Below are 24,970 nucleotides of genomic sequence, written 5' to 3'. Positions count from 1 at the left end.
AAAACACAGGGAGGGTAGATCAAAACAAATCCACAAAAAAAAAAACTTACTCTGGAAACTAGCAACAGATAAATCTCCTGAAGACCATGCAACATGAAAAAGGACAAAAACAAGGAGAAAAAGATCATTACAACAGTACTGTTCTGAGCTTGATGGTTGATGAAAGCAATTGTGTTCCCTGTGGAGGGTGGGGTACGAACAAAGGTGCCACAGCTAGGCTATCCGATTCCCAACGTTTATTCTTCAGGGGCTCACAAAACACTGGAATATCATCACTCACCTTTCAGAATACATGTTTGACTGGGCTTCCTCATTGAAATAGCTTGAAACCTGTTAATTATACAGTGCCTTGCGAAAGTATTCGGCCCCCTTGAACTTTGCGACCTTTTGCCACATTTCAGGCTTCAAACATAAAGATATGAAACTGTAATTTTTTGTGAAGAATCAACAACAAGTGGGACACAATCATGAAGTGGAACGAAATTTATTGGATATTTCAAACTTTTTTAACAAATAAAAAACTGAAAAATTGGGCGTGCAAAATTATTCAGCCCCTTTACTTTCAGTGCAGCAAACTCTCTCCAGAAGTTCAGTGAGGATCTCTGAATGATCCAATGTTGACCTAAATGACTAATGATGATAAATAGAATCCACCTGTGTGTAATCAAGTCTCCGTATAAATGCACCTGCACTGTGATAGTCTCAGAGGTCCGTTTAAAGCGCAGAGAGCATCATGAAGAACAAGGAACACACCAGGCAGGTCCGAGATACTGTTGTGGAGAAGTTTAAAGCCGGATTTGGATACAAAAAGATTTCCCAAGCTTTAAACATCCCAAGGAGCACTGTGCAAGCGATAATATTGAAATGGAAGGAGTATCAGACCACTGCAAATCTACCAAGACCTGGCCGTCCCTCTAAACTTTCAGCTCATACAAGGAGAAGACTGATCAGAGATGCAGCCAAGAGGCCCATGATCACTCTGGATGAACTGCAGAGATCTACAGCTGAGGTGGGAGACTCTGTCCATAGGACAACAATCAGTCGTATACTGCACAAATCTGGCCTTTATGGAAGAGTGGCAAGAAGAAAGCCATTTCTTAAAGATATCCATAAAAAGTGTCATTTACAGTTTGCCACAAGCCACCTGGGAGACACACCAAACATGTGGAAGAAGGTGCTCTGGTCAGATGAAACAAAAATCGAACTTTTTGGCAACAATGCAAAACGTTATGTTTGGCGTAAAAGCAACACAGCTCATCACCCTGAACACACCATCCCCACTGTCAAACATGGTGGTGGCAGCACCATGGTTTGGGCCTGCTTTTCTTCAGCAGGGACAGGGAAGATGGATGGAGCCAAATACAGGACCATTCTGGAAGAAAACCTGATGGAGTCTGCAAAAGACCAGAGACTGGGACGGAGATTTGTCTTCCAACAAGACAATGATCCAAAACATGAAGCAAAATCTACAATGGAATGGTTCACAAATAAACATATCCAGGTGTTAGAATGGCCAAGTCAAAGTCCAGACCTGAATCCAATCGAGAATCTGTGGAAAGAACTGAAAACTGCTGTTCACAAATGCTCTCCATCCAACCTCACTGAGCTCGAGCTGTTTTGCAAGGAGGAATGGGCAAAAATTTCAGTCTCTCGATGTGCAAAACTGATAGAGACATACCCCAAGCGACTTACAGCTGTAATCGCAGCAAAAGGTGGCGCTACAAAGTATTAACTTAAGGGGGCTGAATAATTTTGCACGCCCAATTTTTCAGTTTTTTATTTGTTAAAAAAGTTTGAAATATCCAATAAATTTCGTTCCACTTCATGATTGTGTCCCACTTGTTGTTGATTCTTCACAAAAAATTACAGTTTCATATCTTTATGTTTGAAGCCTGAAATGTGGCAAAAGGTCGCAAAGTTCAAGGGGGACGAATACTTTCGCAAGGCACTGTACAACAGGTTTCACCACTTTCAGTTTATGAGTCGTTTCTGATCAGCTGAGCTGACGGCACATAGTGATTGAGTGGGGCGGAGATACTGGTATCCAAAGTCAACAATGAGAAAGCGTCAGATATGATTGACACTCGTTTCATTTACTGGGATTTTACTCAGCTTGAAAATCTCTACCCGTGCATTTGGTCAGGCTCCGGTCACAAGCAAAGACTAAACTGAAACTGATAGCAGTAAGTAGCGAAGCCCTGCAGCCCGGTTCACAATAAACACGTTTCATGATGTTTCAGTGAAGAACCCGAGTGCTCAGATAGATATTCCTGGAAGTGATTTATTACTGTATTTTGTGAGACCCTGAAAAATATACATTGACAAGGACAAAGCCTAGTCACAACCAAGGAAATAAAACATTTCATTTCTGCTGATCAGCACAGCAACTTGATTATTGATGCTTTCCCAGACTTTCATTGAAACAATTATTCTTGTCAATCACCTTCATTATCCTGTCAGGTGAAGCCTGGGGCGGGGTTTCCAATGTAAAAAAGCAAGGCTGTTTGTACTAGAATGAGTGGCTATGTAGAAAAATCACTTCAGAATGCCACCACCAAGCACATTGATTAAAAGCACATGTATTTTATCTAAACTTTTTTTCCTTTTGAGTGAGTAGCTAAATTCCTAATTATTCTGACTTTTGAACTACATATCTCATTGTTTACAACTCTGATTGGTAACGTCATCTGTCAATCAAATTTAGTAGACACAGTACTGTGAACAGCAAGTTAAACCAATGAAAACTGTAAATAACGAAACCAATGACTGATTGGGCACTCTGTTATATACAGTAAGATTTTTAATCCATCTCATTCCCTCAAAACCATTGTTCATGGATCGGAGAAGATTTTTTACTTTCAAAATCCCCGCCCGCACGAAACCAAGCGGTGCAATCAGAGTGTTGAACCGGACTCGAGGGAATAACCACCATGGAACTGAGTGCAGCACACAGGAGACTCCCTTCACCGTTACCAGCCCCTTCACAACTTCAATAAAACAATCAAGGTTATTTCAAGACAACGACTTTCTAAAAGACGAGCAGAAAATCTTTTTGCATTACTCAAGGAGGACGAACCTGATACATTCAGTGGCTGTCAAGCAGTTCATTATTGCATTTTATTTCAAAATATTAAAACATAATTCTGCTTTGTTTTGTATATTCCCATGATGTATATTCATTTAAGCAAACCTGTTTATATAAATATGCACAGATTTGTTCCAGAGCTTTATTAACAGAGTTTCCGAGTTTTGAAAATAACTCGGTCAGAGTAAGAGGGATTTGTGTGTTGGCAACCCCAACGTGGCACTCAGTCAGCCTCTGAATTCGGGAGAGAAATGGAGAGACTTGCAGTCCCTGCAGTGGGATCAGGAGCAGACTGTGCCCGAGTGGAGAGGACAGCACAGCTGCCTGCCAGACTACATGGCCAGCTGTCCAACAAACAAACTAAAAACTGGATGAAACTCAGCAGCATTTGCCAGGGAACGCTGTGAACTAGCAGAGCATCAACACAGCAGTGTGCACAATACCAGGGCCCCCTCTGAACCTGGGGTGTAACCATTCATTGCATTTCTTTCTTACAAGATACATCGTATAGTAACAGAAGTCTGCATAGTTTGTGCTAGAACATGCTTTTGGTATCACCACATGGTGACCAAATTGTTCTTTTTTATTTATTATTAGAGTACCCACTTATTTTACCCCCATTTTCTCCCCAATTTAGAATGTCCAATAATGTTTTCCCCTCACTGCAGCAATTCCCCACTCAGCTCAGGACAACTGAAGGTTCAGCGAGCTAGCGGCCCCTGGGAGGAGAAAGGCCAGCCCTGCAGGTGTCCGCTCTGAGCTCAATGGGTGCATGCCCAGCAGAGTTTGCTGCTGCGAGTTAAGCAAGAAAGAACTGAACTGAACTGAATTGAATTGAATTGAATTGAATATGTGTATATATCATATATCGTACTGTATTTAAAATCGACAGCCCACTACTGGTAGAAATACGACCCAATATAGCAGAGCAAAAAGGGAGCTCTTCATGAGCTATGAAACCAAAAACTTGTTTAAAAATAGTACCAAATAAATATACAGAGAGAGAGATTTAACTGGACTTCAATATCATTGTTACCCCAATGCACATTGAAAATGGATCGTTGAAGACAGCAAAGCAAATATTACCAAACAAAAATTCTGATGCAGCAGAGGGACAATAATGAATCTGGCTCTGAAGAAGACTGGGTTTGCAGCAGTGACACCAAGATGACCCCTGGTCAATGCCCTTGTAGGAATTAGAAGCTTTCATTGTATTAATATATGCCTGTGGAGCATTTGGTGCCAGAAACCTGGGTTTCTGTTGATAGCTGTGCCAAATGCGCAAAGGCGGTCTGCAGTAAGTGCACTACATACTTTGAAAAGCGCAGGATCTGTGTAATTTGTGCCAGCACTTAGACTTTGTAAATTATTGTAAATTAAGCCCATTCTGTTCAAATATTTTATTTTCAAATATTTTTTTTTTCATTTTTTACCGTTTTTTGAGGTTGCGCTTTATTTATGTATGTATTCAAATGTCAGTTTATTTACAATGTTTCGGTTGTATATGCTTTATATGACGTTCCTGAATAAAGCTGTGACTTGTATTCAACTGTTTGTCCTTTCATTATAATATTTATGTTGTTTTTAAATTCTTTTAGTGCTAGTACGGTAGATTAGCGTGTTGCTAGGATACAAACTTTAGGCCTCTACATTCGCATTGGATAAGCCAAAAATCAGAAGTAGGCCTATTGTATTCATGTTTTCTTGATTTAGAAATTAAGGCAATAGTTTTTTCTTTTGTTTTAAATCTATTTAATCTACCGATTGCGTTCATTTGTTTCAAAGCATGTTGTGTTTGGATTATATGGCATTATTATAGAAAAATAAGATGAATTTAGTACGACAGTTACATTAGTCAGGATTTGTGAGATTCATTCAAATGTTTTGCTTTGCTTTTGGACATAAAATGTTAACGGTATTGAACAACTATAGTTCAGAAATTACTTCTGTTAAAATATAGTATTTTTTATTATTATTACAATGTAAAGGGACATCTGATGCGGACGCATGCGTATTCTTTTCAGTTAAAAACTGAAGTCCTTTCTTTTTTTATAATCTAAAGTGTTCTGATTTGAATGTAAATTGTGCCTTTTTGTTTAACTTTTATGCACAACAGTGTTTTTAGTTATTGGATCTTCTGTTAAAAAAAACTAATGCTAGTTCTTTATTTTTAAAAATAAAACGTCAATGCATCGTTTATCGTTGATAAATGTCTATATGATAATCGAATACGAAATTAGGGTGCCGATTGCACTCCTCGTTAGCAGATTATCAGATTATGAATTTACCTTTAAATTCTGGAGGAAGTGGGCTGTTTTCCTCTCATGTTGCCGGGGGCCTGCACTGCACATAGCAGGAGGCGCCAAACAACTAGACAGCAGGGAGGGTTAACCAGTCAGTGTTATGAAACTCACCCTGGTACAGTGTATGTGAGGTGAATGAAATGAAGTATCAGCAATGCAGATTTCTCGCTCTGTCTTTTGAAAGAGCGCTATTTTGTTCACATGCTATTCTATGACACAGATGCATCCAATTTCAGTTTCTAATCACTGTTGGCTTCAAAATGAAATAATATATGCTTATTCTTAATTGCACATCCCATACTCTGAAGACAGTATGGCTGTGCTACATGAAGCCTAGTACTTCCTGGAATTTAATTTCTAGAAGCACAAAATAAGTACCAAAAAGCACTTCTAGTTGGAGTTAGAAGCGTTTAATTACACATTCTTATTTTTTTCTGTCCTCTTATCTTTTTATGTTTCTGTCCTTGGAGTTGTTCTACTGCAATTATTATAGATTTAAAAATATATATTGATAAGCCTTTTTTAAGGTGTTTTGTGCAATGTATGCTTGAAACATCCAAACCTGTCTTTTTATTAGTAAGCGGCAGCACCACAGCAGTGTACTGCCAGCAAAAGCAAATGAAACTCTCGTGCTACCCCTCTGCTTCGCACCCTCCACTGGCTCGCATTCAAGACCCTTGTTCTTGAATGCCCCTCTCTCCACCACACTACCCCTCCTACCTCCAATCCCTTGTGTCTACTTACACTCCCTCTCGCCCTCTCCGCTCCTCCTCTACTGGCCGGCTGGTCATGCCTTCTCTCCACTCTCCATCCTCCCGTGCCCGCTCCTTCTCTTCCCTAGCCCCTCTGTGGTGGAACCAGCTATCGGAGAACTTGCTCTCTTGCTCTACAGCGCCTATTATGCACTGGACTTGCCTGACCTCAGCACCACGTTACTGGATCCTCATCTAATGTACTATCCTTGCACTATTGCACTACTATCTAACTGTAGAAATAACTTGATATAATCTTTGAACTTCCTAGTTCACATTGTATTTTAGCAGTATTATTGCACTTACTGTAAACTACACTCTCCTCATATATATTAAGCTTACATTGTAACCCTTTACTGCCCTACAACACCTGTAATTCACCTTGGATAAAGGTGTCTGATTGATAGATAGATAAATAAATAAATAAATCTAAAAGTCACTGAATGCCATTGGCAACTAGACCTGGAGTTTTTGAACTCATTCAAAAACATAGCATTGACACAATACCTGCGTAATTGCAATGAGATCCACTCAGAATGATTGCAAACATCATACAGTAAGGGGACAGGAAAGAAAACTAAGACAATGAAATGTGAAGCTGCTTACTCTTTTCTTATTCGTAACGTTACTTTAAGAGCCAGAGAGTAAACTGCTCACACCCGCTCTCGATGACCCTGAACTGGAGAGACAGGTGTGCGGCAGCACTTTTTATAATTAAACAGCAGGTTCTTCTCGCTTTCAAAAGTGGAGACATCTTCTGATGTGTGAGCACTTCAATCCTAACCTGTGCAGCTCCTGCCATTCAATTCTGAGCTTCTATCAAGCACAGAGACTGAAAACGGTGTTAAACTGAGCCTTACAGAATTGCAGCAATATCCAGAGAACGCCTTTCAGAAGAATTCTGCTATGTACAGTGACGCAGCATGAGTGTGACAGAAGGGATCTAATTCAGAATCTCCTCTCAGAGAGGAAGGGCAGACAGACAGAAAGTGGGGCTGTCCCCCACAATGGTACTCACTCTGTAGACTGGGCAGGTTGGCATCCTCAGGTTTGATTTTGAGCAAGTGAGGGAGCCGTGTGTATCTGTAACCGAAGCCACAGCCCTGGGGGAAAGAAAGCCAGTGTGACCATCAATCTGGGAGTCAGGTTTCCGTAAAAAGTTAGAAAAAAGCTACTGTTTCTGATAACCCATCCAAAAACCTCTAGATTTACACTGTATCAATATTTACACTTAAAAGGGTAAGTAGCTTCAAATGACATGTCTTAGGAATGCTAAAAGAACCTTTCTCAATGACAACCATTCGGAGATGCTTAATCTGTGCATTGAGCAGCAATGGGTGCATTATTTCAGTGCTATTTCTGGGACTCTCTCAGACTGCTCTTGTATAGTGTTTTTATTATTTCAGTGTTATTTCTGGGACTCTCTCAGACTGCTCTTGTATAGTGTGTTTATTATTTCAGTGTTATTTCTGGGACTCTCTCAGACTGCTCTTGTATAGTGTGTTTATTATTTCAGTGTTATTTCTGGGACTCTCTCAGACTGCTCTTGTATAGTGTGTTTATTATTTCAGTGTTATTTCTGGGACTCTCTCAGACTGCTCTTGTATAGTGTGTTTATTATTTCAGTGTTATTTCTGGGACTCTCTCAGACTGCTCTTGTATAGTGTGTTTATTATTTCAGTGTTATTTCTGGGACTCTCTCAGACTGCTCTTGTATAGTGTGTTTATTATTTCAGTGCTATTTCTGGGACTCTCTCAGACTGCTCTTGTATAGTGTGTTTATTATTTCAGTATTATTTCTGGGACTCTCTCAGACTGCTCTTGTATAGTGTGTTTATTATTTCAGTGTTATTTCTGGGACTCTCTCAGACTGCTCTTGTATAGTGTGTTTATTATTTCAGTGTTATTTCTGGGACTCTCTCAGACTGCTCTTGTATAGTGTGTTTATTATTTCAGTATTATTTCTGGGACTCTCTCAGACTTCTCTTGTATAGTGTGTTTATTATTTCAGTGTTATTTCTGGGACTCTCTCAGACTGCTCTTGTATAGTGTGTTTATTATTTCAGTGTTATTTCTGGGACTCTCTCAGACTGCTCTTGTATAGTGTGTTTATTATTTCAGTGTTATTTCTGGGACTCTCTCAGACTGCTCTTGTATAGTGTGTTTATGACAGAGTTTCTTGCTCGAATATGGAACGCGTTACCCTCCAGAGGCGCACGAGGATCCAGTTAGTCTGTGCCCAGGGTCTCTGCTCGTAGGGAGCCAGCAGGTTCTTCATCATGGCCACCCTCCTATTGGGAGAAAACATGAAAATGAAGTGATCGGATCAAACTATCTGTCCCTATTGCACCCTTACAAATCCATCCTTCAGATCAGGAGGGGAACTTCTACATTGCATGCAATAACTGTTCATTTTGATGAAATGTTTTAAATATTGAATGTCCAGTAGAGTACGTCACTATAGCAGTCACATGGTTAACATGGGCCCTCCTTTCACCAGTTCAATGACCCCTAAGTTACTCACTGTTCCTCAGGAATGCGCTCCACTGCTCGCAGTGACTGGTGGTAACACACATAGCTGGCTAGTGCCTGCATCAACGAGTCCTTGATATCTGAAACACAAAGACACTCAGGATTATCCACAGGACAAAGTGCTGCCTCCTGGCAGGTATTTATTTATTGCATTTGTATAGCGCTTTTTATACAAAAGTATCGCAAAGCACTGTACAGTATCACCAGGTATCACCCTAAACGCTGGACTGAACTAAACAGGTTGTCTATTTCACGTTGAACCTTCATAGATATTTCCTATAATACATTTAACAAAAACACCATCTTTTATTTTTGCTTCCCTGATCTGCAGTGGAGCCCAGCAGATACTCATAACCTGCTGTTGCAGAAGGCTTCATGGACAGAGGCTGAGAAAGGTGTCTGTTAAACCTGGGCTACAACAGGCTCTAGTTATGTGCCCTGAGAAATTTAGCATGGAAGCTGCTGTGCTGACAGATCCTATTGAAATTCTAGTACTTCCGATGGCACTAGCTCACCGAAATTAAAAGAACAAGAGCCCAGGGTCATTTTTAATCCACGACCAGGTGAACAGTAAAGTGGAAGTGCGGAGCTTGACAAATCTACCTGTCCCTGGAACCTGACACCCTGGCCTTGTATCAGGATAACTTTCAAACACTAGTGCAAAAGCTGGCTGGCTCGAAGAGAAAGGGTGGCCCTCCAGTCCAGGGCAAGCTTGAGGCATGGAGACTGAACTGCTCCCTCACCTACAAGAAAGCAGAGTCCCTGCAGTCCAGGGTAAGCTTGAGGCATGTAGACTGAACTGCTCCCTCGTCTACAAGAAAGCAGAATCCCTGCAGTCCAGGGCAAGCTTGAGGCATGGAGACTGAACTGCTCTCTTACTCCCAAATAAAGGGTGGCAGATATCTTTGTCTATATACTGTTTCTCAGAAATACACAGAATAAAACACTCTTGCTTAAAATTATATTTGGAAGATATTAGAAGAATAAGCTGATTCTTATGTTGATCCACTCTGTGTGATACACAGTATCCTGATGAAGATAATAAACATAAGAGAGAACAGGGATTTCTAAGCTCCTATTTGTAATGTTTCCAAATATGTCTTTACTAATGAATCACGTCTTATTAGACTGGTCCTTGGAACATTCATTTATTAAAATCAGAAAACCTATTTTACATTTTGATTGTGTATATGAAAAGCTATGGCTATCAAGTGAGAATTCCAATTTAAATTCACAGCTCTGCATTCCAGTCATGTTTTCTGTGCTATTTCTCATTCACAAATGCATTTAAAAGCAGCATGTGCATCAAATATTTCACAGTGCTTTGTGAAAGTTGCTTTTATCACGTTTTAAGTGTCTGGTGGGGGGGGGGGTCTGTCTGGGGTGGTTGTCTTGCTCAGCACTGCAGACAACAGTTGGGTGCTGGGGATTCCAAACTGCTAACAAAGGACCTGGTGTCACCATACAGTGTCTTTAGGGCAAACCTGAAGGTTAGATTGAAATATTTCAAATGCTGAGGTGCTTCATTAATTCTCTCCCCAAGGGACTTTATAAAGAAGACCCAATCAATTTAAACTTTCAATCAAATTTCAACACAGGCCTTTGCAGGGGTGTGTTTGAATCTTTGAGTACAAGGCCAGCCAACATCACTCACAGCAAGTCATGAAAGCCTATGCTAAGTTCTGTCAACACTGAATTAGATACTGCCTTCATTAGTCTAATCACAGAACTCATACATACACAGGTCACCATGACCTGCTGTACATTCTCATGCACACAAGAATTTGTGCTAAGGAATGTCCATACCAAGTGATCACGAGTCACTCTTTTTGTCACGGACGGTAGCGCTCAAATAAAGAGAGGCAGCACAAATCATTCAACCGCTCTTGTATGGTTCCAACTGACTGTCCATGCTTCTGGTGGTAGTGTCCTGGCATGGGACGTGTTATTAAAGGCCAAACGAATGCAGCAGTTTCTTAAGCATCGTTGTGAATCAAGTTCACCCAACATACTGCTCTTGTACCCTAATGGCGATGACTACTTTCAAGATGATAATGCACCCCTCTACCATGTCAGAACTGTGAATGGACCGAGGAGAATGGCAGAGACCAGGTATCTTCCATGGCCACCGCAATCCCTGGATCTCAATCAAATGGACCATATTTAGGATGAACTTGAATGGATGCAATTGGCATCACAATCCCCTACCTACTTCTCTGCACCAAATGCGTGAAGTATTACTGGCTGAATGGACTGACATCTATCGAGACACCTCACAGCACCTCGTGGAGTACATGCCACACCAAGGCTGTGGTCAGGGCAGACAGCGGTCAACTCTTACAATTTTGCTCATTTTTCCTACTTTAAAAATGCTAAATTGCACTGTATCCTAAACAGGAATCAACTACATGAAAATTAACAATGTGGCAATAGACAAGTTCATTTCTGCAAATATACCCTCTGGTTGTTGCATTAAAGCTGAAACAACTCCCATAGTAAATATTTCATTTCTGCCCATCACTTGTTGCACAATTCCTGTCTTACAAAGCCTTGTCGTTAGCAAGCTGCTTAAAAAAATTAGACGTGTCTTATAATTTTGAGCAGAAAAAAACAAACCGATACAACTTTGAAATGTGAATGTTTACAATCTTATTAACAACATTGCTGACCTTGAATCGTATGACTGTTCAGCCCTGTTAAAACCTTTATGTTCAACATACAAGAGAAGTACTAAAAATGACCCTATTTCTGCATCCTTCATTTTGATCCCTCCTCTCGTGAATAGCATTCCCAGCTCACCTGTGCCCACGATCCGGGGGTCTGCAAAGTGTTTAGCTAGAAGAGCAGCCAGCTGGGTCAGTGTTTCCTCATAGCCTGAAACAGAGACACTGAGTTTCAATCTGCACACAGCAGACAGACTCAATCTGAAGTAAAACCACTGAGAGGCAGGGCGCACCAGCACTCTAAAAATAGCATCACCTCAAGTGGCTGTAGCCAACTAAATATTTCTGGAAGTCTCAAATGTGCAGTTCTGAAAACAAGACCTGTTACAGTAAACATGCAATGTCATGTATGTACCGGCACTGCACAGGTTAAAGGAAGTTCTGTTTGCTTGCCTCAGGTTACCTTTTCACTTCCTAGGTCATTGTAGGTCAACAGTGTCTTAAGGTCAAACCAGATTACTTGCTGCAAAGAGTGTCAGTCAACAAGGCGAAGCAGCAGGTTGGTCAAGAAGTGGGGCCAATTTCACTCTCCAGGAAGTGCAAGACTGCTTGAAAGAAAGGCTTGCAAACAGAAATGTTCCTAACCTAGTGTAGCACCAGATTCTAAAATGAAAATCCATGCTTTCTACAACACGTGCTCTTTCAAAACTGCACAATCGAGGCCTGCACAGTGACTAGAAGTGCAAAGCTGTATGCAATTCTTCTGTCACCCATGGCCAGTTTAAAGAGCTGTGTCTTCTTGTGCAGGGCTGTGCTGGCAAGCCATGGCAGTGGGCAGTTCCATACCTGGCAGTTCATCCATGCTGTTGGAAGGGCTGAAGTAGTTCTTGAGGGCGCTGTAGCTGTTCATCGCCACGTTGAGGTAGAACTCTGGGGTGAATGCAAACAGGGAGCCCGTCCTGTCCATGTGCTCGATGGAGCGGATACACACACGCAGCAGCCAGTAGATATCCAGCATCTTATCCTGCCGAACAACAAAGCACAAACAGGTCAGAAAAGGTACCACAGTACAGGAAAGAGACACTGTATTTTTGCAGTTTTCCTGTGCTTGTCCTATGGTTAACCAAGGATTTGCCATGGTTCACTATGGTTTTTAATAGTATTTACCATACATTTCTGGGCTTTATATGCGTATAGGCCTATGAGAATCCTTACTTTCACTGTGCTTTTACACACTTTGCTATACTTTTACTATGGAAGACCTTTTCTGACTCCTCCCTGGGATTACGCTGTGGTTTTGACTCTTCCTCCCTGGGATTACACTGTGGTTCCGACTCCTCCTCCCTGGGATTACACTGGGGTTCTGACTCCTCCTCCCTGGGATTATGCTGTGGTTTTGACTCCTCCTCCCTGGGATTACACTGTGGTTCTGACTCCTCCTCCTTGGGATTACACTGTGGTACAGACCCTTCCTACCTTGGAGTAGATGGTAGCGTTGATCCAGGCAAGCCGTCGGCTCAGGTGATTGAGCTTCTCTGTAAAGACCTTCTGACTCTTCACCAGCTCCTCCAGGATATCCTCCCTCTGAGGAGACAGGGAGACAGCTTTTCAATCACAGAGGCACTGAAGACTATAATGATTACAGTGGCAAGACGACAGTTTATTAAGTTTCCTCATTTTCTCAGTAGCCCCCAGTTAGAACAGACACCACTCTATATAGCTACATTAGTAATGTCAATGGCTGGCTAATAGGGGGTTAGTTACAGGCAACTCCACAGGACTCCAAGCTTTTTAGGAGCCTCTGGGAGACATCTTACCTGCTTGGGGCAACGAGCAATCTTCTCCTCCGTGTCCTTCAGGGCGACTGCATATTCGTGGACATCATCCGACACAACCACCATCTGAAAAAAACAGGATTGAAAGCACTGAGCCACTGACACTGCTACTGGGAAACCAGCAGCACAGATGAACTGGAGAGAGCGGCAGATTTCTCATGGTTCTGTTAGTTTGTGTATCTGTTGTATGTGTTGTGTGCTCAGGAACAGGAGGGCTCTATTGACATACACAGCAGCACTCATTAAAAAGTGAATACACTTACTACAGCCTTAATATGAAGTAGTGTTTCAACAATAACAAATATTACAGTAAACAAGTAAACATGCACACATGAAAACATGAAAACAAGCATGTGAGTAACATACATCCCCGCCACGGCTGTACATTAAGAATCAGAGCGATCGGATGAGCATGCTCATGAGCAGCACAAATACCAACAGTATTACAGAATTATACAATAAGAATCAGAGCGACCGGATGAGCATGCTCATGAGCAGCACAAATACCAACAGTATTACAGAATTATACAATAAGAATCAGAGCGACCGGATGAGCATGCTCATGAGCAGCACAAATACCAACAGTATTACAGAATTATACAGTAAGAATCAGAGCGATCGGATGAGCATGCTGATGAGCAGCACATATATCAACAGTATTGCAGACTTATACAAGAAGAATTAGCAATGAAATGTTTCACAATTTGACATACAGACGTACGTACGAGCCCCTCCACTGAAGCGTGACATACAGACATACGTACGACCCCCTCCACTGTAGTGTGACATACAGACGTACGTACGACCCCCTCCACTGAAGTGTGACATACAGACGTACGTACGACCCCTTCCACTGTAGTGTGACATACAGACGTACGTATGACCCCCTCCACTGTAGTGTGACATACAGACGTACGTACGACCCCCTCCACTGAAGTGTGACATACAGGATGTACGTACGACCCCTCCACTGAAGCGTGACATACAGACGTACGTACAAGCCCCTCCACTGAAGCGTGACATACAGACGTACGACCCCTTCCACTGTAGTGTGACATACAGACGTACGTATGACCCCCTCCACTGTAGTGTGACATACAGACGTACGTACGACCCCCTCCACTGTAGTGTGACATACAGACGTACGTACGACCCCTCCACTGAAGCGTGACATACAGACGTACGTACAAGCCCCTCCACTGAAGCGTGACATACAGACGTACGACCCCTTCCACTGTAGTGTGACATAGACGTACGTACGAGCCTCTCCACTGAAGTGTGACATACAGACGTACGTACAAGCCCCTCCACTGAAGCGTGACATACAGACGTACGTATGACCCCTTCCACTGTAGTGTGACATACAGACGTACGTACGACCCCCTCCACTGAAGTGTGACATACAGACGTACGTACGACCCCTCCACTGAAGCGTGACATACAGACGTACGTACAAGCCCCTCCACTGAAGCGTGACATACAGACGTACGACCCCTTCCACTGTAGTGTGACATACAGACGTACGTACGACCCCCTCCACTGAAGTGTGACATACAGACGTACGTACGACCCCCTCCACTGTAGTGTGACATACAGACGTACGTATGACCCCCTCCACTGTAGTGTGACATACAGACGTACGTACGACCCCCTCCACTGAAGTGTGACATACAGGATGTACGTACGACCCCTCCACTGAAGCGTGACATACAGACGTACGTACAAGCCCCTCCACTGAAGCGTGACATACAGACGTACGACCCCTTCCACTGTAGTGTGACATACAGACGTACGTACGACCCCCTCCACTGAAGCGTGACATAAAAAAAGCATGAAGAAAAAGCATAATGCAGGACCCACAATGAAAAAGTATCAAAGGATCAAAGTTCAGAAATTGTGTGATTCAATTCTGTATTGTCAAAACAGACGAAGAACAAAAAAACTATTATAGTAATCTCCACATATAGGAACATCTCCTAAGGTCACACCCTTGTGGTTGTAGGCACAATTGCCTGGAATTAATAACTATTATTGATATAAGTACATATCTGAACTAATCTATTGGATTCATTCTTGAGCACACAGTATGCAGGGCAGCATGTGAACTATTGACCTGAGCAACTTCTGAGCACCCAGCACAAAGTAGGGGGTAGTGAGCTCTCTTACCAGTGGACTTAACTGAACCCGACACAACGTGTCTCTACTTGATCATAAATACATCGGAGCATCCAATCAGAATTTATGGAGGAAACGAAAGCTGGAGACACCAGAAGGGAGTCATAATTAGATAATTTATTCATCCCATGCAAGGTGAGGCAACCCATCATCCAACACAATGGAAGACAGTTGTAGGGGTAATGTGTATGTCTTTATGTGAATATAAGAACTGGCAACTTGCAGCAAGAACTTGGAATTGGTTTCTGATTTGATTCCAAAATTGGTTTCTGAGTCTAACATGGCTTCATAAGAGAAGATAGCGTTAAGCTTTATACCTCTTGACTGCAAGAAGATTCTGTACCCTGCAATAAACGAACGTCAAAGAAAGCTCCGTGTTCAGACCCCTGCTGATAGGAAATAGAGACGTCTGCGAGTCAGTTTATCTGTGTGCCAAAAAGAACCATTCCCGGCTCGGATACGTAACAGCATAATGAGACTGTGTCTGAAGCATTCAAGGAAAGAAGAAAACACACAGGCTGTGTGTGAAACCCCCACTTGGGTTTTGAAGATAAAGGCGGGCAACGATGCGAACATTTTACGACAACGGAAGATTTTTTCTGCAGCTTTCCCTTGTGGAAGTAGAGTAATTCATTGTAATTACAACACATAAAATTGATAAAATAGTTAGTTAATCTTAAATTGGCGCTTTTATCGCGTGTATGAAAAACCTCAGAGTTTGAACCTTGTTAAAAGTAACTAAGCTGCTTAACTCATACTGTCATATGAAGTGCTTGTTTGAAAGTATACTTGTGTAATTGTTGTCCAGTCTGAGCTGTGATATGTTATTAGATAAATGCTCAGCTTTAACTAGAGTTATATTGCCTGTGAGTGGGCCACTGTCTGTGTAGTTGAACTGAGGGAACTGTCAACAGAGTGACGTCATCACCTGCTAGCAGAACCACACAGTCTGTACTGAGATTGAGACAGAGGAGTTAATGTACTGTGTTAGAATGAGATGTTAAACCTATACTGAATGTTAGGAAAGCAATAGGACTCCACTTGTACTGTAGCCTTAATGCATTATTGAGAAATGACATCTATATATATCTATATATATATATATATTATATCTATATATATATATATATATATATATATATATATATATATATATATATACACACACACACACACACACACACACACATATATAGATAGATAGATAGATAGATAGATAGATAGATAGATAGATAGATAGAAGCATATACATTCAAGGGATAAGTGTTTACTGGAGCTGCACTGGTGTGTATGTGAACTGTTACCTCATGATGATTTTCTAGGTTTTTCCTTTCTGTACCATTAGTATTATTATCTAATAAACTGCTACTATATTTTAACCTGCCTTGTTGTGGTTGAGGGTGTTTTGTGTGTTCATTGTAATTCCTCAATCTTATACATGTCAAATAAAATGATTATTATGAGGTCTTAATTAACGTGAATGAATATTCAGATTATTTAACAGATAACTAATAGATTATCTGTGTTTAGTCGGTGATCTAATATGGTAATTGTCATATAGTTTTCATTCAAGTTGATTAAAGCACATTAATTTGAACTATTATAATTATTCAAATTAATTATTAACCACACTAACGTAATTATCCCCACAGGGTGAAACTGATTTTTCCCATTGTAAATGCTCCGGCTAAAGGAACAGGAACTTTGTTAAAAGAACACTTTCTTGGCACTGACAGCAATTCGATACAGTACTGTTTTTTAACCTGATAACTCATCATCATTATCAAACTTAAACTAACATGGTTTATTCAATCTTTTCATCGCGAGAGTGTCTTGAGGCACACCGATTGGTTGATTAAATCTTTCCAGAAGTGCCGTCATATCATTGACTCGTTTTGTATTCTGATTTCATCGCTACAAAATGGCTTGCAAACAAACAGAAAAATGTGCTGCTGTTTCTCTTGCTACACAAAGTTGGAAATTGTTCGAGTTCCTGAAAACACCCTGAATCAGACACAAGGCTCTGAATCATTTCAGTGTTTCCCGCTCTGGTGAGTTGCTTCACCATTCTGTTAAATAACGTGCATGTCTTGAACATTGCTGCTGCATTTCTTACTATGTGTCGGGGTGCTGTGTTAATTTAGTTTGACAGTTAGTTTATTAACGTTAGTTTGTCTGTTACTTTATTATTATAGTTTATTAACATACACTTGCCTATTGCTTTTCTTTTACTTAATCAGTTCATTTCATACTGTATATTGATGACAAGTAATACATATGTATTTATTTATCGATTCATACTGTGTCTGGTAGCTAACTCCGTCTTAGAGAACACTTTGGATATAAGAACACTTTGCTTGCTTCCCAATGGGTGTTCTCTTAGCCAGAGACTACTGTACAATGCAAACAGATGAAGAACAAAAAAACAAGAAATGGGAGGCCAGAGATCATGTTACCAGTACTAAGAAAAGGAAAGAAAATGCAGTTGAAAACCTTGGTCAGCACTTTAAGCATCCAGGCTGTCAGAGTCTTTGCGGTACACTGAAGCTAATCAGCTTCCCTCTCCAGACACAAACTGCGACTGAATGAATGTTCTTGTAGAATAACTGAACTCTGTAGCTGCATCAGTGTGTACCCAGATTAATTGCCACTAGAAAATGCCAAACCAGTACTGATGGATGTACTCTGAGCGCACTCTTTATCTTGCTTTGTGTCTTTAGTGAAGACAGGAGAAACAAGGAGCTGTTCCTTTGCTTATAGAATACATCTTTCCATTTATTCTCCTAGATGGGAAATTGGACTTTAACTGATATAGTGTATGGTTATCTGCACCATCTACGTGTCTATGTTTACCTTTATTGTGCATGTGTCACCTATTATGTACCAAGAATACTGATCTGTACAGTGCACTGTGCCTCCTGGCAGTCAGCAACCTTGTATAGATGCTGCTAGCGCAGGGGTCACTGCAGGGCCAGTACCTTGTATAGATGCTGCTAGTGCAGGGGTCCCTGCAGGGCCAGTACCTTGTATAGATGCTGCTAGTGCACGGGTCCCTGCAGGGCCAGTACCTTGTATAGATGCTGCTAGCGCAGGGGTCCCTGCAGGGTCAGTACCTTGCCCAGCTGCTGGTGCACACTCAGGTTGTACATCATCACAATGCCATCCACAATCTCCAGCAGGGACTTCTCTGCGATTGGCTGATCCGACTCCTCAGGGGGTCGCCCCTGCAACAAGCCATCGTTACCATGGCTACCTTCAACTGTGGACAAGCAGACAAACAGGGCAGGGGGTCAGATTGCTTCAAGACAACTTCAACCAGCCGCACAGGTCTTGGTTATGAATATTGCATTGTCGTATGATTGTGCAAACAGACACATGCGCTTATCTAATGGGGGTGTGCTTATACACCAGTTGAATGAATGGGCATGTATGCAGGATATTTTTAGAAAAAAAGCAAAAAGTGAAAATCTACTAGAAATAAAAATACTTTCTATAAATGTCACTACTTACCATGCTGCTGTACAGTAAAGCCTGTTACTAAGCATCTCGGCCCCCATGCCTTGCATTTACATTGATCTTTACCCTTGGGTGCACGATTACTGGGTGCATGGGCTATATATGAAACCAAACCTTCTGACTAGGGGTGTAATGGGCATGTTTTGATATGTATCACGATACATGTTATGGTCATGACTGGTTGCTTTTCATGATGTATATTAAGAGCAAATTATCACGATACACTGATCTATTACAATAGGATATAGCATGATTCAAAGATACACAATACACTGATAAACATGCCCACTATATCTCTGTCAACAAGGATATGAATATGGAAGCTTTTACATTTTAAAATTTTATCTTTTTAATCATTAGCAAATGGAAATGTAGGACAGGTTAGAATTATGAAAGTATGATCTCCCGCAGGCAATACCATAGTGACGGGTGTACATAAGTTCTGTGTCAAGCACTGGTACAGCTCAGTTGAAACTTGCTAAGGACCTTGTTCAGAACAGTTTAGTGAGTGCAGACAGCTTGATCAGACTTGGTTTTACTGATCAGAACAGGTTTGCAGTAACTCAAAGCTCTGTGATGGAAGTGGGCCCCGGTACTCACTGTCCTCCTCCGTTCTCTGCTCCACGGAGAGCGTGCGCACCTTCATCCTCTCGGGAGTGCCCAGGGGTCGGCGTGGGCTCATGAGGCTGACCGCGGCGGTGCTGAGGAAGCGGTTAGCACGGCCCAGCGTGGGAGAGCTCAGCCAGCTGGGTCTAGCCAGGGCCCCGCCCATCGCAGTGGCACCGGCGGGCCTCTGTGGAGACAGAGGCACAAACACTGCAACAGAGCTGCTCACAATATCACCTGCAAACTCAACTCAGAGCATGAGCCACGACCATTACAGTACTGAAATACAATGCCATCATCGAGAAAGACTTCAAGCAACAGAGCTGCTCACAACATCACCTGCAAACTCAACTCAGAGCATGAGCCACGACCATTACAGTACTGAAATACAACAGCCATCATTGAAAAAGACTTCAAGCAACAGAGCTGCTCACAATATCACCTGCAAACTCAACTCAGAGCATGAGCCACGACCATTACAGTACTGAAATACAATAGCCAACAATCGAGAGAGTTTTAGTCAAAATGTTTGTCACTGAATGTATGAAGTTTTTCAAAATGTAGTATGAATGAGAGATTAATAGTCAATAATAATATTGAAATACAGCTACATGCAGGACTGAACTGTGTAAACACTTCTTAAAAAGGAGAAAGCACAGTCACTTTGCAGTTCTTTTTTGTGTTTAATTGGGTTGCTTCAGGTTGCTTTGTTTTTTGTGGAACACAATGCTTGGGTCTGTTAACACATATAAGTGTAGTTAGACAATTCTGCGGTTTTGGCAGGGAAGGAACCCAAGCGGTAACAAGACATCAAAGGCTACTGAAAAAGATTCCAAAAGCCCAATGAAGAACTCTGAAACCAACAACATGCACTGCACAGTAACTGTTTTGTGTCGCTCTGTGTTTCATGGGTATGGGATAGGAGTCAATATGCTTCTGCGGACACTGATCTTACTGTAACTAAACATTTTGCATGCCCCCTGCGTTGAAAACTGCAGCTCAGTTCTTGGGGGTGGGTCATTTCATAGTCTGTCTTACCCCACTCATAACCCCTGCTGACTAGCCTTGATATCCCTGATAATCCTTATGTAGTATATACAGTGCAGTGCAATTACCAGCAGTCTGAAGTACATGGAGCTAACTGAACACACCCCCTAAATCTAATATGTACTGCCACCATTTGTTACATCTTACATTTTCCTATAGCACATTATGGTAAAGGTGAATTTGATTTTTAATGCCATTTTTTTCTAGGAGTTTGAGGCTTTGTAACAGAAATAAATGACAGGCATCGAATTCTTGAGAATAACGTATCATTTAATAAAATATGCTCAAGAAGAGTTATCGTATAGAATACATAATACAACAGTGTTAGTCTAGTTTTCGGTTTAAAATAGAAATAGCAAAATCAGCTCAAATGAATAGCTTGTGAATGAAATTGAGTTTCTGCAATGGTGACTGCCAAGTCAAACATGTAGTGTTCGTATGGAACTGTACCCTGGTATGGAGCTGCAAAAACAGCAAGTCCAGCTCCAGACTGCCTTACCTGGACTGTCCCGTTCTCCTCGTCCTCATCAAGTTCATCCATGGACATGGCCTGGATCTCAGACGGATCGATGATGATGTTTGCTTTAGACGCCAGGTCATCTGGAAAAACATACAGTGTGAACTCTAGCACAGAGCTTCATTAAAACTGTGGGGACGAGCAAACATGTTCATACTTAAGTCTTGTGACTACTGGAAGACTGAAGCTAGAACTTAGAAAACTCAATCATGCTCCCAAAGCTAGTCAGGCAGTCACACAACAAGAGACTAGAACTAGATTGAAGTGTGAACCAGGCTTCAGCAGACTGTCAGTAACATACAAATCCCCCACCATGGCTGGAACCACAAGCATAGCTATCAGTATCATGGAAAAGTAGATCCACATGACGTGACAGACTCCACAAGGTGTTGGAAGGTGTCTCCAGGGATGTTATTATTGCTTAGCAATCGGTGCAGAGCAGTAGGCAGAGGATCATGATGATGAATCGGCTGTTCAAGTTCATCCAGAACATGCTTATTTGGATTGAGATTTGGGGATCGTGGTGGAATGGAAGATGCTTGAAGTCTCTGTCATGCTCCTCAAACCACTCATACAGTTCAGTCATGGTGGACGTGTAGTAATGGCTTTCTGCATGAGGTATTAATTGTGTTATTCATTATAAGTTTTACATTATGTTTTAAAGTTGTTTTAATGCAGTATTGTCCAAGTTTAGAATTTCTCATTACACACGGCTGACCCTGAGACGGGGGGGGAAGGTGCATTAAAAGACAAAATGGAGGCACAATGCCGCATTACACATGGCTGACCCCGAGACAGGGGGAGGTATTTTAAAAGACAAGATGGATGCGCCCTGCTGAATGTAGCACGTGGCGGGCCATAAGTTCAGAGAGCACCACCCCCTTTCCCACAGAGTAAATATGTGGTAGGCTTGCCGTGTGCGATGAGAGAACGACTACATTGATTATTGGACAGAAACCAGTCGGGTTGAAAGGGAGTCAACAATTGTTTACAAAGGTATAAATATCAAACATTGTAAAGTGTTGTCAGTCTTTCCATCTCTTGAATTTTCTTCAAGGATATCCGTGCTTTATGATACAAACATATCATGCACTGAGCTGTACTGAGGCCTTGTCCAAAGTCAGATTTCATCACACAGTAAACATGTTATGTTCTTAATAATCTTCAGACCATCAGCTGTTTAGAAAGGTATAACACCATATAGTACAGGAGACCCTGCTTTATCCTTGTTACTGGGTATATTCATCCCGTGGGGGATATCAAGCAAGGCTTGAAGGAGTATACATCTCCGCTCAGTGCATTGCTTAACACTGTAGAAAATCCATAAACTACAAACTAGTATTGAGCAGCTGACACGTCTGAATAATGCATCTGTAGCAGGGATAGGGTACCAAGGAGCAGCCGTTTCTACTATGGATTCTGTGGAGTTGTACCTGAAATGAAGGAAACAGTAATATGGACATGGCCATTATGAGAATGTCTGGTGATATACAGACTTCTACACCTCCAGAAGTGACCTAAAAGTGGCTAGATATTGTATTTACCGAAGCAATCTCCACAGTCATAAATCGTCCTCATAAACATCAGAGGTCCAGTCCATAAATCTGCACAACTTCACGTGTAGAATATTTATACCTCGAAAGAGACCAGAGCGTACTCTCATGAGTCCCAGACATGGAATGAAATATCTACTCATCATGAGCTACAAGAGTTACAGCGTCACATGCAGGGTGGAGAAACCTTCGCTCCGCTGGTAATAAAGAAACAGGGGATCTTCATGTTCACTCCCAACCAGAACACAATTTCATTCTCTCTTTTATAACCCACTGGGAACCCATTTAATCAGCATCCTGTTACCATAATCATTATCCCATTTCTCTGTTCAACCTGAATTATAATATATTTGATCATATTTTACTACTTTGGTTATTGGGTGTGGATTGATGTGTACATCTTCAGCACCCATCACACTTTGATTGGCTTAGCAGCACACACATTCACTGTAGTAACCACAGCACCACACTTCCGATACAGGCCAGAATATGATCAAGCAGAACTGAGCAAGAGTCCAGAACAGGAGGAGGTCACTCTAAACCTGTGACTTACTGAAGATTTCCATTGAGGCTATATTGTGATTGGTAAGTTCATTTTACCTAGGTTATTAATATTGACTAAATATTTTGAGTATCTTTTTCCATATTAGTACTTTATCTGGTAGGGTGTGGCTACATTCCTTTTTGAATTGCCCTGTGAATTGGCCCACATTGGCGCAGGTACTGCGCTAATTGCCATTGGATCTTAGTGTTTTCTAAAGCTAAATAGGAATGATGTAAAGATGCAATTGAGGGAATACAACTTCAATAACAGTCAGAAAACATCCACAAAGAGTTTAATTCAACTTTTTGCTTTATATGTTCCCTAGCCCTGTATTAAACTGAAAGATTAATACTGTAATTTATATAAGAAATCAACAAAATAGCATTCAAAAAAGGATGTATTTCTAAAGTTATTTTTCTGGAAAGATACTATAAAATAATTGATAAATACATGCATGCATAAGATGCTAATGAAGGTATTGTGGAAGTGCATCTAATTAACCAGGCCGATGGCAACGCAAGGCTCTTTCCATAAAGGGAATAATGCCCTTGCTGAGTTAGTGCTTGAAACGCAGCTCCTCCACACAAACACCCACCGACAAGCTTCCTTTACTTTTTTAATCATGGAGATTGAATCCCAGAAATACAGACAGGCTGGACAGGGGATGATATCACCAAAAACCATTAGAGTTTTATTAGCTCCCCAACCATGGGCCTTAAATCCCACCCAAACTCAGGGCTGTCCGCTTTGGGTACGAGTCTACCTTAGGCTGAAAGAGGCTGGGTTGGGGTGGCATTTGGTCTTAAAACGGTGCTTGGGTCTGTGACAAATACACTAAATTTAGAAGACCAGACTTCATGGCTTTATATTGTTAACACAATAAAATATTGACAGCTAAGTTGTATAAATCACAGGTGCTACTTAATGACTTCCTGCAATGTACAGTAGGTGTATAGTAGGTATAGTATAGAGTTAAAGTCACCAGTAACATGAAAGCCCTCAGATTATGAGCCACTCAAGAACTTGTGCTGAAGAAGGTCCTTTGCGAGTTACATCACAATTGGAGAAGCAGTTCTCTATATGTATCCAAAGCTCTAAACACACCCAGAGGGAGGGATATGCATTCCTGGCAGAGGATAATAACAGGTAATATATGTATCTGGAAGCCTTGTTCTGCACAATAATGTTGGGTTGCCTTTCTCTTCAGCTATGTACAGTATGTACAGGACCAAACATTATTCCCAATCTAAGGTATTGTACAGTACTACCCCATTGTACCACTGCACAGGCTGACACACTAACACTGCATACAAAACAGAATGTATTATTTGTATAGACTTTAGGAGAATTTGACAAAAATCAACACTACATGTCTGGCATGGCAGTCTCCATTACAGAAACTCAATTTCTTTAGCAAGACTCGCGTCATACGTGATTAAACAGTAATCACTTCTCTTTATTTTGCTATGCTATGTACGTCCTTCTCTGATACGAGGAATAAAGCACATCCTTCTGGAAACAAGATGTGGGGAATGTTTCAGGCTTTGCAAGCAAATTGCTGAGAAAATGAATCATTCAATTGATTGGAAACCAGCTCAGGGCTGACGATAGCTGTTTTGAATGGTATTATATATACAATATCCAGGGTTGGTAATGGAGCATGAAACAAGCAATGTGACTGGTCGAGCAAGGTTCCAGCTGTCCATATATTGGTTTGATATGGACAGCTGGAACCTTGTCACATATTCTAAATCACTGTGCTGCCTCATAGAATTTAAAGTAACGGTAGCCATCTTGTTTACAGTTACAGAGGTACAGTAACTATAAAACTCACCAATTAAC

General features: G+C 41.4%; 1 protein-coding gene across 1 annotated transcript in view; it reads right to left on the bottom strand.

Annotated features, from left to right (window-relative positions):
- Positions 1-24,970, bottom strand: part of LOC117412228 (E3 ubiquitin-protein ligase RNF123-like) — a 174,431-nt gene that overhangs the window by 117,355 nt on the left and 32,106 nt on the right. Inside the window, exons 22-31 of the mRNA XM_058988900.1 lie at positions 21,014-21,114; positions 19,462-19,654; positions 18,459-18,604; positions 13,153-13,236; positions 12,812-12,919; positions 12,182-12,359; positions 11,472-11,546; positions 8,665-8,752; positions 8,344-8,431; positions 7,159-7,243 (exon numbers count right to left, since the gene is read on the bottom strand). Coding sequence (XP_058844883.1) covers positions 7,159-7,243; positions 8,344-8,431; positions 8,665-8,752; positions 11,472-11,546; positions 12,182-12,359; positions 12,812-12,919; positions 13,153-13,236; positions 18,459-18,604; positions 19,462-19,654; positions 21,014-21,114 — 1,146 coding nt within the window. The remainder of the gene's footprint in view (positions 1-7,158; positions 7,244-8,343; positions 8,432-8,664; positions 8,753-11,471; positions 11,547-12,181; positions 12,360-12,811; positions 12,920-13,152; positions 13,237-18,458; positions 18,605-19,461; positions 19,655-21,013; positions 21,115-24,970) is intronic.

The sequence above is a fragment of the Acipenser ruthenus genome, chromosome 16 (genome assembly GCF_902713425.1).
Source record: "Acipenser ruthenus chromosome 16, fAciRut3.2 maternal haplotype, whole genome shotgun sequence".
Classification (NCBI taxonomy): Eukaryota; Metazoa; Chordata; class Actinopteri; order Acipenseriformes; family Acipenseridae; genus Acipenser; species Acipenser ruthenus.
Note: the sequence above shows the minus strand (reverse complement) of the source record. Positions and strands in the feature narration are given on the sequence as shown.